Below are 16,367 nucleotides of genomic sequence, written 5' to 3'. Positions count from 1 at the left end.
AATTGCTGGATCATAAGATAGTTCTATTTTTAACTTTTTGAGGAATCTCTACATTGTTTTCCAGAGTGTCTGCAACAGTTTGTATTCTCACCAAAAGTGTAGGTGGGTTCCCCTTTCTCTGCATCCTTGCCAACACCTCCTGTTTCTTGTTTTGTTAATTTTAGCCTTTCTGATGTGTGTGAGGTGGTTTCTCAACATATTTTTGACTTGTATTTCTCTGATTATTATTAATTTTGAGCATCTTTTCATGTATCTGCTAGCCATCTGGATGTCTTTTTTGGAAAAGGCTCCTTTCTGGTCAGATTACTGGTCATTAATATTATTTCTCTGAAGGGTGTTGCTATTTTTACAATTATCTGGTTAATATTTATTAATTTCTTACATTTCTTTGGAGATAATGCTTATCCATTTTGTTTGTTTTTCCTTTTTCCTATTATAGGTCAGGCTCAATAATTGTCTCATTGATATATTTTATCCTTATCAAATTATATGGGCTTACTTGCCATTTTGATGATCAGTGAATCTGGCAAAAATAATACAATTTCCATGACTGCATTTACATCTATGAAATTCTTCCATTTCAAGGGAAGAAAAACATTCTGATCACATAACTGATATAAAATTACCAAGTATGTCTCTTCCTTTGTTTCATCCTAATACTGAGTAAGTAGAAAATAAATAAGACAAATAAACTCTTTGTTTAAACAGATGATTGAAAAAAAAGATGATTGCTCTCACCTGATATTCTCAAATCTTCCCAGGAGTGTAGAGTTTCCTGATGATTCTCTCTAGATAGGAGGTCCAGATCTACATGCAGTGGTTAAGGTACTATCATAAATATACACATGATATTAGTATTTGCATCTCTACATGTAGCTGGAAATATCCCATATTGCTCTAAAATGTGAAATGCCATTCATATCTCAGACAGTAGTATAGAGGTTCATTGTTCCTAGAAGCTCTTTTTGAAGTTCTCTCTTTATATATAAAATAATGTATTTCTTAAGTTTTTTACAACTGCAGTAAATTTAGTCTCTGTCATAAAATTCACTAAATAAACTTGTAATGTAATTTTCAGTTACAATTTGGCTTTGAAGATGACAGCTTTCTGCCTTATCTCTCTGGCTCGTGTCTTCATCTAACAGATATACAGAAGAAATAGTCTTGCTTCTTCTCTTTTCTAAGTCACCAAACCTTGAGGAGTGCCCATATTTTTTATGAGATTGGCTCTAGTTGTTGTCCATTTGCAGAAGTAAGGTGATCTGCATAATTTGTAAGAAACTCGTGGTCAATTCTTACTCAGTTTTGATAATCCAGTATCATCAGATATTCTATTAAGACTATGCATATTTATGCATCTGAGTTTATATTCATCGATGCAATGTCCATCGTAAGTCAACATAACTTTTAAACATCATGAACACTATCTGCTTCCAGAAAAGTGAGTTTAGCCATGGTGTACTTCATAACAGATTAGCCATTCCAAGTGGAGCCTGGGAATTTTATACATATAAAATATGACTTAAGTGAAAAATTGCATGAAATAAAAATGTTTGCATTCAAAGCAAAATAAAGAGACTGTGGAAGAAAATTTTTATGATAGTGACAATATGATACTCATTTTAAGTCACACAATTTCCCCTTTGTTATAGGCCTGCATTTTAAATTATAGGTAAAATTAATGTTCTTGTTTGACTTTGTTGGAATCCCTATATTTATTTCTTAAAAATGCATAGGACAAAGACATAGAAAACACAGTGGTCAAAATAAATGGACAGAAATAAAATATACCAAGTGAGGTGACAAGATTTGGAGTCACATTTTAACATATACTGTGTGTATTGGAAAAATATTTAACTTTTTTTGCTTCTAATTTCTCATTAGAAAATGGGAATCAAAGCACTTATACGGCTGTTATAGAATGCAAAATAATCTATAAAAGTGCTTATCTGGGAGCAAAACAAATAGTCAATGTTCAAGAAACAGTACCTCAGTGTAGTAGACTCACTTAATTTTTAACAACTTAACTATTATACTGATCAATGTACTTAACATTATCTTCATGCATTACTAAAAGAGAGATAATTACAATATGTCTAAAATGTTAACAAATACAGAAACAGATTCATTTGGCACTGGGTAACTTGAAGAATAGAACTAAGTGTACTGGGGTTTTACATTTGCACATTTCCTCAACCATCTTTTCAAGGCTCCCTTGACTTCACTATTCCTTAGACTGTAGATGAGGGGGTTCAACACAGGGGTGAAAATCGTATAGAAGGCTGAGACCACTTTATCATGGTTATCTGACCTGTATGATTTGGGTCTCATGTAAATAAAAATAGCAGCTCCATAAAAGAGTCCCACCACAGAGAGATGTGAGGAGCAGGTGGAGAAAGCCTTCTTGCGGGCTTCTGTAGTACGCATCCGAAGAACAGATGAGAGGATGAGACTATAGGAAGTCAGGATGAGGGAAAAGGGGACCAGAAGCATTAACACACAGCAGATGTACATGACATTTTCAAAGACTGACGTGTCAGCACAAGCCAAACGCACCAGTATGGGGGCCTCACAGAAGAAATGATCAATTTCATTAGCCCTGCAAAATGGAAAACTCAGGGTGGCAGCAGCCTGCATGAGCCCATCAGCTGCCCCAAGGAACCAAGACCCCACAGTCATTCTCAGGCATAATTGCCAGCTCATGAGAACAGGGTATCTCAGTGGGTGGCAAACAGCCACATAGCGGTCATAGGACATGGATGCTAAGAGGAAACTTTCTCCACCGCCCAGTGTGAGTGAGACAAAGATCTGCAATCCACAGCCAGCAGGGGATATGGACTTCTTGCCACTCAAGTAGTCAGCTGCCATTTTGGGCACAATGGTGGAGACCAACGTCATGTCCATGAGAGAGAGTTGGCTTAGTAAGAAGTACATAGGTGTGTGGAACCGGGAATCCAGGAGAATCAGGAGAAGAATGAGGGCATTTCCATTCAGGGAAGCAATGGCTATTGTCATCACCACAATGAAGAGAAAAAGGTGGGATCTTGTGTGATTAAAGAGTCCTAGGAGAATGAAATCTATGGTTGTGTTGCTCTTCTCCATGAATTCTGCAGCTGGGATGCTGCAAATGGAAAAATTGAAAAGGAAGGAGTTTTTATCATCTAAAGATCTTAACTTCAATACAGTTTTAGACAAGTATTACATATTGAATCCAAGGTCTTTATTCAAAGTTCTACTTCCTAGTTAAAATGGCTTTTCTTGACTTATAATATCTCTTCTCCATAGCTCAACTTTTTAATGTTGTAAATGAGGTAAGGCTATACTTCACACTAAAGTTCATTGGTTGACTGAGATAATAGATCAAATGTATCAAAAGTAGAAGACAACTGTCAAGGTCTATGTTGTAAATAGTAAAAACTTAAAATTTACAATATGATTTGTATTGCTACTTGTATCATTATTTGTATTGTTTGTATCATTATTTGTATTGTCGTTATTGTGCTTTCCTGAAACCAATATTAACCATTTGAGAAAATAAACACAAAAGTTTGTCATTTACATTTGTTTGACTCACAGATCCTTTTTAAATTTTGAAAATCGTAACATATTCAAATTATTGTTTCAGTTCTTTCTTTAATAAATGAAAATTAAAGTTGTTTTAATGTGGGTTAGAATACTCTGAATACAACAGGTAAGAATAAGTAAACAAATTCTCTAATGAGGAAAGATAATATGTGTGATAGTTGATAAATGTTATTTTCTTATTATTAAATATTTTTATTCCCTTTCACTATTTTTTATATTCCCCAAATGAATGAGACCATATAATGTTTGTCCTTCTCCGACTGACTTATTTCATTCAGCATAATACCCTCCAGTTCCATCCACATCAAAGCAAATGGTGGGTATTTGCCGTTTCTAATGGCTGAGTAATATTCCATTGTATACATAAACCACATCTTCTTTATCCATTATGAGTGGCAAATATCAGAAAGGGAGACAGAACATGAAAGACTCCTAACTCTGGGAAATGAACTAGGGGTGGTGGAAGGGGAGGAGGGCGGGAGGGGTGGGGGTGACTGGGTGGTGGGCACTGAGGTGGGCACTTGACGGGATGAGCACTGGGTGTTATTCTGTATGTTGGCAAATTGAACACCAATAAAAAATAAATTTATAGAAAAATAAATAAATAAATAAATAAATAAATAAATAAATAAATATTTTTATTTACCTGATTTTTTATTTTATTTTTATTTACTTTAAAAAATTTTTTTATTGGAGTTCAATTTGCCAACATATAGCATAACACCCAGTGCTCATCCTGCCAAGTGCAAGTATTCCAACTCATCAATCCTTGCTCTGAAATCTGTGTGTTTCTACATTTTTAATAAAATGAAAACATCTCTCCAGCTTACTAGGGCACCATTTCATCTGGAAATATGCAATATTGGAGACTTTGAATAAGCTAAGTAAATATGAAAGGAAAGAATGAGAGGATCTTTGATGTCAATAAATGCTTGAAGAAAATAGTAATAACTATAATAAGAAGTAAAGTGGTTAATAGTACAGGGATGCAATTTTAAAACAACTTCATTACCATAATTACTAGTCATAGATAAAGTATATTTGGAAATAAACAGCAATTTATTTCAATAAATTAGATATTGATTAACTAATATTAATTAATTTAGATATCTAAATTAGATACCTGGTCATCTTTTATAAATAATTTTTAATATTTAATATAATAGATCCATTTCCTTAGGAGACACAATTGAAATGATTGAGCATACAGAAATGAACATAACTTCATTAGGAAGGGTTTGCATCTTGAGAGCTATTGTACTCTGAAAACAAGATTTCTTGCATTTACCATTTTTTTAGCTCCATACTAAACCAAACCCGTGAACTCATGAAGAGTAGAAGAGCATATAGCTTTAAGAACCCAATTCTCTTTTATTAACAGAAAAATGCACAAATATATCTCTTTTGCTTTTGTACATGTATACATTTGCAGATATATCTATTTCTGATATGGACAGTACAGAAATATTTCATCTAAGGCTTTAGAAACATCATTATGTTTAGCCCATCAAGAATTTGTCTGGCCATTCATTTCCTGCTGCAGAGTTTGGGAGAGTGATGATGTATTTTAATCTGAAGGGTTTAATTTTTTAAATTCTCTAATGCTATAAAAATTAAATGACAGACCCCACCTCTTGCAAATCCATCTCACACACATGCAGTCTTTTTAAGGGACATGTGAAGAGGTGGTGCCAATGTCTCTCTATATTGCTACCATCGCCTTGTGAGCATTTATATTTGAACTAGAACTAACACAACAGCACATGGTAACATTGTCGTCTTTGAGATGGCGTGTTTAATCACTGGATACCAAACAAATAAGCAATCTATCTATCACAGTATTGCAAAGTCTTGTTGATTTACAGCACATTTTATCTAGCAAATATAGCCCAGTGTTATATATACTATTCAAGACATCTCTCTTCTATTACTGCCATGGCCCTTAGACTCCTTGATCACAGTCTTCCTCTGCCTTCCTTATAACTTTAAATCATCCTCAGACTCATCTTATTGATGCAGGGATGTATGGGTAAAGAACACTAGACTTTAGATACGTAGTTCTGGTTTAAGAATAATTTCTGTCATTTTCTGTATATTCAGTGAGGAGTAAATTACTTGACCTAGTTTCCTTCTGTTTAAGTTGACTTAAATGTGTTAAATTTTGAAACTTCTACACAGATTACTCAAATAATTAAAATATAATTTGTGCATGAATTTTGAGATAATTTTCCAAATAATTTTGTGCAGTTAAACAAATTTTTAATTTTAACTTAAAGTGTCACTCTATATCCTTTATTTTCCATTTTTCACATGAATAGTAGCTAGAAAGTCATAGCACAAAATGCCAATTTGATATTTGATCAAATGCTATTGGAACAGGAAGATTAAATTCTAAGATAAATAGATAATAGGAATTCAGTCACACACACACACACACACACACACACATACACACGTGTGTATAGCTACATAAAATGACAATGTAATTTACAGCCATGACTCTTTACATCAGAATGAAAATGTAGTAAATAAATAATTCTATAATATTCTCTTCAGCTGTGGAAAATTGTGATATATAATACTTTTATAAATTAGGCTTTTCCACCTGCTATGACAAATAATTTAAAATATATTTCAGTTTAAATGCATTATTTATGTTTACATATATAGAGCTAATTAAGTTTGACATTTTTCACTAAATATAATACAAAGAATTTTATTTTATTTTATTTTTTTACAAATAATTTTAAACAAGAAAATTTTAACATTCTTGATATATGAATGCATTTACTTGTTAGGTAAAACATTTAGCTTTTCTTTAAAAGACTACATTAACTCAGCAAATTAATGAGAATATAGGCAGATGTTCATAAGTAATTATTCTTTAGGTCAATTGTAGGCAAGATTAATTCTAAATTACTAAGTAAGTTTCCAGAATATGAATGAAAAACTTGAAAACTATGGACTCTTTTTCTAAAAGTAGGATACATATTTCCCCCTCCAGGAATGAGTTTTGGGCAATTTGCAAGGAATCCATCCTTCAGAGAAAGAAAAGAAGGATTTTCTCCATTATCTTAAAAGGAACAGTATAGGGGATCCCTGGGTGGCGCAGCGGTTTGGCGCCTGCCTTTGGCCCAGGGCGCGATCCTGGAGACCCGGGATCGAATCCCACGTCAGGCTCCCGGTGTATGGAGCCTGCTTCTCCCTCTGCCTGTGTCTCTGCCTCTCTCTCTCTCTCTGTGTGACTATCATAAATAAATGAAAAAAAAAATTAAAAAAAAAGGAACAGTATATCTTATTTCCCCATTTTTTCTTATTTATTGTAAGCCCTTTATTTGAAAAATATTTAAGGAATTCAATGTATATTAACCTCAAAATCATGCCCTTTTCCGAGCTGGTAGGGAAATTGATTATAATCTCTTTCTTCATATTTATGCTTACATCTAAGAACAAGTGGAGATCATTGTCATAAACTGTTGGAGTTTCCATCCAAAATTTACATTTCTTTTCCTTCTACCATCCTGCCTTCCACAAAGAAAGCACGTCTCTGCCCACAAGACAATTATTTAACATGGATAGTTTCTTGAAATAGTCACATCATTCAGTTAAAATGAATGATGAATGATGAATTCAATAATTTGACTGAATTGACTATTAAAAATCTTTTGGCTCACTGGTCTTGAGTAGATACAACTGGCATCTTACATCTTCAGAATACATGTAGACAAAAAAAATATCTGTAGACAATAGTGAGACTTCTGTATCCTTTTTTCATGAGGATGAAATTTTACAAAAGTTACTCTGCAATTCAAAATTCACATGTAACATTCCAAACACAATAATAAATAGAAATAATTTTAAGTTATTTCTTAACATAATGGAAAAATAATTTTCAAACAAATTAAACTCACCTGCCCAGTAGAGAGTAAGAATCTATTATATATATATATATATATATATGTATATATGTACATATATATATAATACTGGATCTTTCTGATAGGTTGCCTACACATGTTTGCTTACATCAGTGTTGAGAATACTGCTTTCTGTTCCTGGCCTCATGCCATATTTATTTACAAGTTTTATATGACCACTTAAAGTTTTCTACACCTACCAAATGCTTACCCTCCAGCAATGACATACTCAAAGAAAATAATTTTTGGCAAGGGAAAACATTTAAATATTTATTGAGAATAAATGATGCAATGAATTAATTTACCTTTCAGGATTATTTTTTTCAAGATTTATTAATTTATTTACTTGAGAGAGAGAGAGAGAGAGAGAGAAAGAGAGATGGTGAGAGGGGCTGAGAGAGAGAAAGAGAGAGAAAGAGAGAAATAGAATCTCAAGCAGATCACACTGTGTGAAGAGCCCAATGCGGGACTTGATCTCATGACCCTGAGATCATGATCTAAGCTGAAACCAAGAGTTGGACACTTAACAGATTGTCCCACCCAGGCGCCCCTCCCTCTGGGGTTTTGCTAAAAGACAAAGGACTCCAAATGGGAAGGTGAAAATTGTGGACCTGTTAAGGAAAACAGCAAATACAAGGAATTGTCAAATAGAAAAACTGGAATACTACTCCTTGAACAGAACAAATATAACTTAATTACCTGAAATAAGCAGATTGTTTATGTTTCTTCACTGTGTGATGATAATGATAGATGTATTCATTAAGCATTTCTACATGCTAGCAAAAATGTTCAGCACTTTATATAGCTTTACATGTATTTTACTTTCAAAACAGCTCTTTGATCTATGAACTTCTGCACTCTACTAGAATGCAAACAATGTGAATGTTTTTTCTCCTTTTTTTTAGTTTTTATTTTATATGGAATCTTGTCTCACATTTAGATCTTTCATCCATTTTGAGTTTATCTTTGTGTATGGGGCAAGAGAGTGATCTAGTTTCATTCTTCTGCATGTGGATGTCCAATTTTCCCAGCACCATCTATTGAAGAGACTGTCTTTTTTCCAGTGGATAGTCTTTCCTCCTTTGTCGAATATTACTTGAACAAAAAGTTGAGGGTACACTTCTGGATTCTCTATTCTGTTCCATTGATCTATGCATCTGTTTTTGTGCCAGGACCACACTGTCTTGATGACCACAGCTTTGTAGTACAACCTGAAATCTGGCATTGTGATGCCCCCAGCTACGGTTTTCTTTTTTAAAATTCCCCTGGCTATTCGGGGTCTTTTCTGATTCCACAGAAATCTTAAAATAATTTGTTCTAACTCTCTGAAGAAAGTCCATGGTATTTTTATAGGGATTGCATTAAATGTGTAAATTGCCCTGGGTAACATTGACATTTTCACAATATTAATTCCTCCAATCCATGAGCATGGAATATTTTTCCATTTCTTTGCGTCTTCCTCAATTTCTTTAGTTAGCTAACATAATGTACAGAATAATATTTATTCTAGAAGTACAATTTAGTGATTCAACAGTTCCATACAACACCTGGTTTTTAAATAATATTCCTATATTTAACTATTCTGATGTAGTTGAATGGAAGAATTATGTTTAAATCATCTTAGATTTGTGGTTCTCAAACCTTAGGGAACATCCAAATGACATGAAGGGCTTGTTGATTACACTTTGAGAAGCATTTTATTTTGAATTGGGCATCAGTGGGGTTTTTTGTTGTTGTTGTTGGAGTTCAATTTGCCAACATATAGCATAACACCCAGTGCTCATCCCATCAGTGTTTTGATAGCCTATCAACTCACTAATCTCCAAATATGTTGGTGTGTATGTATGTTTTTAATTCTGCTTCTATATTTACTCATTTTGTGATTTTGAATTACCATTGTAAATAAGCTTTGTGTTCCTCTTCTGTAAAATACATATAATAACACTACTTAATTTGTACTATTATTAGATGGATTAAATAAAATATAAACTATTTAGAAGAGAATCTAGCCCATCATAAATGCTATATCATAGTTCATTGTTATCATGATGATTTGTGTATAATGGGGGATACAAAAATCTGTCTTGGTGTTGTCTATTTTTTTAGATAAGAAAATTTATCTAAAACAGAAAATAACACAAAGTCTGCCATTTCAGTGTTACCCTGGAACACTGTTTATCAGGCCTGCTCAAAGACCGTGTTTCTTTAGATGAATAATCTGTGCTTGGCTTACTATTTACTACTATTGGGAACCTAGAATCTGCAATCTTGCATATTAACATGAATATTTGTGTCCAATACAAATGCTAGTACTTGTATCCAGCAATGAAGTAAGAACTCAAACAGTTGTACTATAGTAAAACAAAAACACCAGGGATGAGAGTTTGTAGATTTTGTCCTCATGACACTAAATGTGTGATGCCTTTTCCAACACCGGTTGCCCAAGTCTCTGACACCAATTAGGTATTACACAATTCATTCCCATTTTGACATTAGCTGCAGTTAATGCACACCCAGTATGTTTAAGTCCCACAAGATGAGCCCCACTTCAGATGCCAGTTGTAAGTATTGGGTTTTGAGTTTACTCACATTTCTTTCTGACTTTGCTACAAAATTAGAGGTTTCACAACAACCTCCTAAGCATCATTGATTTGATAGAACAACTCACAGAAGTCAGAACAATGCTATACTAATAATCACAGCTTTCTAAAAATGATACAAATGGATAACCAGATAAAGTGGCACATGAGTGAGTGCCAGATGGATTCTGAGCACAGGGCTCTTGTCCCCATGGAGTTGGGTTGTCCTCCCGGCATGTGTATATGTGTACTGACTCCACCTTTGGCCCTCAGTCTGTCCATGTCGATTTTATGGTCTCTGTTGGGGCCAAGTGTCCTGGGACTTTTGGAGATTAATATATGTACCTTAGAAATGCCTGCCAAGGTTAGGAGTGGGGAGGCTTCTTTTGGCTTTCCATACATTTGTGAAAATAGTATAGTCTCTCCGTTCCTTTTTTGTAAAATTATTTATTTATTCATGAGAGACACACAGAAAGAGAGAGAGGCAGAGACACAGGTAGAAGGAGAAGCAGGCTCCATGCCCGACGTGGGGCTGGATCCCAGGTCTCCAGAATCAGGCCCTGGGCTGAAGGCAGTGCTAAACCACTGAGCCACCCGGGTTGCCCTCTCCCCTTCCTGATACACATATGGCACTGAGACAGAGCAGGGACTGAACTTGATAATCCTGAACCCTGACTGCAAAATCCAGCATTTCTTGGCTGCCTCAATATGGAGAAAAAAAAAAGCTGAAACTGTATGCGTCTTCAGTAACATATCATGCAGGATGCAGAATGGGAGTGCTTGCTAAGAGCAGATGCTTACTTCAAAGATGGGTGAACACCAGACCTAATCAGTCTGTAACAAGAAGGATCCCAGTGCTGACCTGTCACTGACTTTTGCCCTCATTATAATGCCAAAAAAAATCACACCCAGGGGTAGAAATTAAACATGCTAATTAGTTAATTTGATGCACAAAGAAGCATGACCTTTAAGTGTGCAGGTGCTAATAAATCCCTATCCCTACATACTTAGATGCTGTATTTCCCACATCTAAGTATCTTTTAAAAACTCTCCATGACCTCTCTGTAGGGAGTCAGCCAAAGGACACTCCTTTGTACTGCCTTTCTTGTGCTCCAGCATAAACCCCAAAGAAGTCTCCCTTTAAACTCCCCTTTGGCCCCTTAGTGAATTTCTACTGCTTAGAGACTCCAAGGGCCGGATTTAGTATCAACACCATGAGGTCTGTTAAATGTTTTTTTTTTTAATTTTTATTTATTTATGATAGTCACACAGAGAGAGAGAGAGAGGCAGAGACACAGGCAGAGGGAGAAACAGGCTCCATGCACCGGGAGCCCGACGTGGGATTCGATCCTGGGTCTCCAGGACCGCGCCCTGGGCCAAAGGCAGGCGCCAAACCGCTGCGCCACCCAGGGATCCCAAGTCTGTTAAATGTTAATTGTCAGATGCATGTATATCATTGACATGCTTGCAGCTCATTTGATCTCATTATAGTTTGCACCCTCCCTGCTCTACAAAATTGGGAGACGAGGGTCCAAACTTCACAGAGAATAGGTCTGGACTGTTTCTTGCCTGATCCCCTAGTCATTAGGTTATCCTGAATAAAACTCTGTGTAAACCATATGGAGTCACCTGCTTTCTCAATGGGGAGAAGAGTCCCTTCTCCTCCACCTTCTATCAACATGTTAGCCAATTCAGAAGTTTTGTAAATCTCTTATTTATGATTTATGGACTTAGTTACAGAGGCATGATTGTGGTCATTGTTCATTAACTCACATTCCATTCCATCTACCTTCCTTGGAGGTGGGGATAGGACAGAAAATTCCGGACTTCTAATCAGAGATTGGTCTTTCCAGGGAACAGCTTCTCTCCTGAAGCTGTCTAGGAGCCCACCATTAGTCAGCTCATTAGAACAAAAGACATTCTTATCTTACTTATCACTCAGGAAATCCCAAGGATTTTAGGAGCTCAGTCCTAGAAATCTTGGGACAAAGACCAAATATTTTTCATACTGTATAACAAAAACAAAAATAAAAATAAAAGTAAATAAATAACATTTATTTCACTCAGACTTTGTCAGACATTTATTACAAAGCCCTGTTTAACTCAAATCTCCTTGAACGACCTTTAATACTGCTTATTCCCTCATGGATGAGTAAATAAATACTTGATAGATATTTATTCATCCTATATTTGTGTAAAAACCATTTAAATAACTTTATAAAATTATATTTTTGTAGAAGATTTATCTTATGTCTCCCACTGGCTCAGATTTGAATTGGGTCTGGTAAGAAAATTGTAAGTGGTATATAAAATCCATAATTAAATAACTCCCTTTCCCTTATTCCTTTTGCAGAACCCTGAGACCAACCACCTCGTTCTCCTTTGACCTCAGATACCAGACAAAATTTTCAGAATATGAGATGTCATAGCATAGAATACAGCCACCATCTGAGAAGCACTGGGAATTGAGTCAAATGGGTCAAAAAAGGTGAAGGGAGTAGCATATGGGCAGAGTTTTGATCTATTTATTTCCTGAACCCATCTCACAGTGAGATCTCACAGGGCCAAAAGTGATCTGAATTGGAGGAAAGAAATAATGAAGCATATGGAAAATACAGTCTAAGATCTTTTTACAGATATTAGGCAACCTATATCAGCTTTTCAAAACACAATGACCTACGCCAGTGGGCAAATGTCAAAATACAGACAGTGAAAAAATAAGTAATTAAGGAACCACTGATCCATGAAGTAATTTATATTCAGGTGTACATTGTTCACTTTCATTGTTCTCAGAAGTATGTGAGGAATCCTTGTTTTTTCAAATAAATAACTAGGAGTGGGAAGGGGATTTTAATGGTCAATGGTCATTATTGCTAAACATTCTACATATAAAAAAGTAAAAAAAAAAAGTAAATAAATTGTCCTGCCCAAGCAAGATGTCAAAGGAAAGCTCAAAGAAAATCACTGTTCACATAGAAATCTGTAGGATTGGGAATCCCTAATATCAGCATTTATGCATTGAAAAATAAACAAGATGGGGAACCTATGTGGCTCAGATGGTTAAGAATCTGCCTTTGGTAGCTCAGGTCATTATCCCAGGGTACCTTATGTACCTTAGAAATGCCTGAGAAGGCTGGGAATGGGAAGCCTTGCTTTGGCTTTCCATACTTTTGTGAAAGATAGTATAGTCTCTCCCCTTCCTGATACACATATGGCACTGAGACAGAGCAGGGACTGAACTAGGTTCTCCTCAACTTTGACTGCAAAAAAACAGCCTAGCTCCATGCTGGGCTCCTGCTCAATAGGGAGTCCATTTCTCCCTCTCCCTCTGCCTGCCATTCCCCCTGCTTCTGCTCTCTCTCTCTCTCATAAATAAATCAAGATAATAAAAAATAAAAATAAACAAGATATTCTAGGCTATGAAAACATGTAATATTCTACAATCCTAAGCAATACTTTGAATTGGCCAACTATCAGTTTTACAGATCTTTTTTTGAAAAAAAAAATAAAGATTTTATTTATTTATGAGAAACACACAGAAAGAGGCAGAGACATAAGCAGAGGGAGAAGCAGGCTCCCTGAAGGGAGTCTGATGCAGGATTCTGGATCCCAGAATCTCAAGATCACCTGAGGTGACAGCAGATGCTCAACCACTCAGCCACTCAGGTACCCCTAGTTTTGCCAATTTCTTGACAGTAGAAGAAATTATGTTTTACATATCATTTGTATTTTGCTAATTTTTAATTTTTTTTCTAGGCAGGCTGGGTGGCTCAGTAGTTTAGCGCTGCCTTCAGCCCAGGGCGGGATTCTTGAGACCCAGGATAGAGTCCCATGTCAGGCTCCCTGCATGGAGCCTGCTTCTCCCTCTGCCTGTGTCTCTGCCTCTCTTTCTCTCTATGTATCTCATGAATAAATAAATAAAATCTTTTAAAAATTTTATTTTTCTTTTTTTTCTCAGCAATACTACTTTTATTTTTAAAATTCAATTAATTAACATGTAACGCATTATTAGTTTCAGAGGAAGAGTTCAGTGATTCATCAGTCTCATAATACCCAGTGCTCATTACATCACATGCCCTTATTAATGTCCATCACTAAGATACCCCATCCCTTACCCTACTCCCCTACAGCAACCCTCAGTTTGTTTCCTATAGTTAAGAGTCTCTAACGGTTTGTCTCCCTATCTGACTTTATCTTCTTTTATTTTTCCCTCTCTTTCTCTGATCCTGTTTTGTTTTCTTAAGTTCCACATATGAGTGAGATCAAATGATTTGTCTTTCTCTAATTGATTTATTTCACTTAACATTAGCATAATACACTATAGTTCCATCCATGACATTAGAAATAGTGGTATTTCATTTTTGATGGTTGAATAGTATTCCATTTACCACACACACCCCACAATTTCTTTCTTTTTTTTTTTATGATAGGAACACAGTGAGAGAGAGAGAGAGAGGCAGAGACACAGGCAGAGGAAGAAGCAGGCTCCATGCACCGGGAGCCTGACGTGGGATTCGATCCTGGGTCTCCAGGATCGCGCCCTGGGCCAAAGGCAGGCGCCAAACCGCTGCGCCACCCAGGGATCCCAACACACCCCACAAGTTCTTTACCCATTCATCAGTTATTGAATATCTTGGCTCTTTCCATAGTTTTGATTTAGTGAACATTGCTGCTATAAACGTTGGATTCCAGGGTTCTCTTTGGATCACTACATTTGTATCTTTAGGATATATAATAGTAGTGCAATTGCTGGGTTCATAGGGTAGCTCTATTTTTATCTTCTTGAGGAACCTCCCTACTAGCTTCCAGAGTGGCTACAGCAGTTTGCATTCCCACCAAGTAGGGTTTCCCTTTCTCCACATGCTTACCAATATCTCTTATTTCCTGACTTGTTAATGTTGCCATTCTCATTGAGGTGAACTGATATTTCATTGTGGAAATGATTTGTATTTCCCTGATGAAAAGTGATGTGGAACATTTTTTTATGTGTCTGTTGGCTATTTGTATGTCTTCTTTGGAGAAAAGTCTGTTCATGTGTTCTGCTCATTTCTTGACTGAGTTATTTGTTCTTAGTGAATTGAGTTTGATAAGTTCTTCATAGATTTTGGAAATCTTTATCTGAGATGTCATTTGCAAATATCTTTTCCCATTCCATTGGTTTTCTTTTAGTTTTGTCAATTGTATACTTTTTTGTGGAAAACTTTTTATCTAGATGAAGTCCGAGTCGTTCATTTTTGCTTTTGTTCCCATGCCTTTGAGATGTGTCTAGCAAGAAGTTGTTGCAGCTATGGTCAAAGCAGTTGCTGCCTATGTTATCCTCTAAGATTTTGATGGATTCCTATCTCACATTTAGGACTTTCATCTATTTTGAGTCTACTTTTGTTTCTTTTTTTTAATAAAATAATTTTTATTGGTGTTCAATTTACCAACATACAGAATAACACCCAGTGCTCATCCCGTCAAGTGTCCCTCTCAGTGCCCGTCACCCACTCACCCCCACCACCTGCCCTCCTCCCCTTCCACCACCCCTAGTTCATTTCCCAGAGTTAGGAGTCTTTATGTTCTATCTCCCTTTCTGATATTTCCCACACATTTCTTCTCCCTTCCCTTATATTCCCTTTCACTATTATTTATATTCCCCAAATGAATGAGAACATACACTGTCCTTCTCCAATTGACTTACTTCACTCAGCATAATACCCTCCAGTTCCATCCACTTTGAGCAAATGGTGGGTATTTGTCGTTTCTAATGGCTGAGTAATATTCCATTGTATACATAAACAACATCTTCTTTATCCATTCATCTTTCGATGGACACCGAGGTTCCTTCCACAGTTTGGCTTTTGTGGACATTGCTGCTAGAAACATCAGGGTGCAGGTGTCCCGGCGTTTCACTGCATCTGAATCATTGGGGTAAATCCCCAACAGTGCAATTGCTGGGTCGTAGGGCAGGTCTATTTTTAACTCTTTGAGGAACCTCCACACAGTTTTCCAGAGTGGCTGCACCAGTTCACATTCCCACCAACAGTGTAAGAGGGTTCCCTTTTCTCCGCATCCTCTCCAACATTTGTGGTTTCCTGCCTTGTTAGTTTTCCCCATTCTCACTGGTGTGAGGTGGTATCTCATCGTGGTTTTGATTTGTATTTCCCTGATGGCAAGTGATGCGGAACATTTTCTCACGTGCATGTTGGCCATGTCTATGTCTTCCTCTGTGAGATTTCTCTTCATGTCTTTTGCCCATTTCATGATTGGATTGTTTGTTTCTTTGCTGTTGAGTTTAAGAAGT

At 36.1% G+C, this 16,367-nt stretch overlaps 1 protein-coding gene across 1 annotated transcript; it reads right to left on the bottom strand.

Annotated features, from left to right (window-relative positions):
* Window positions 1-2,157: 2,157 nt before the first annotated feature.
* Window positions 2,158-3,102, bottom strand: LOC112665341 (olfactory receptor 2T33-like). Its single transcript, XM_025454994.3, has one exon. The coding sequence runs from the start codon at window positions 3,100-3,102 to the stop codon at window positions 2,158-2,160; it is 945 nt and encodes a 314-aa protein (XP_025310779.3).
* Between the last annotated feature and the right edge of the window lie 13,265 nt (window positions 3,103-16,367).

The sequence above is a fragment of the Canis lupus genome, chromosome 14, assembly GCF_003254725.2.
Source record: "Canis lupus dingo isolate Sandy chromosome 14, ASM325472v2, whole genome shotgun sequence".
NCBI classification, from domain to species: domain Eukaryota; kingdom Metazoa; phylum Chordata; class Mammalia; order Carnivora; family Canidae; genus Canis; species Canis lupus.
This window is presented reverse-complemented; position numbering and strand designations above follow the sequence as displayed.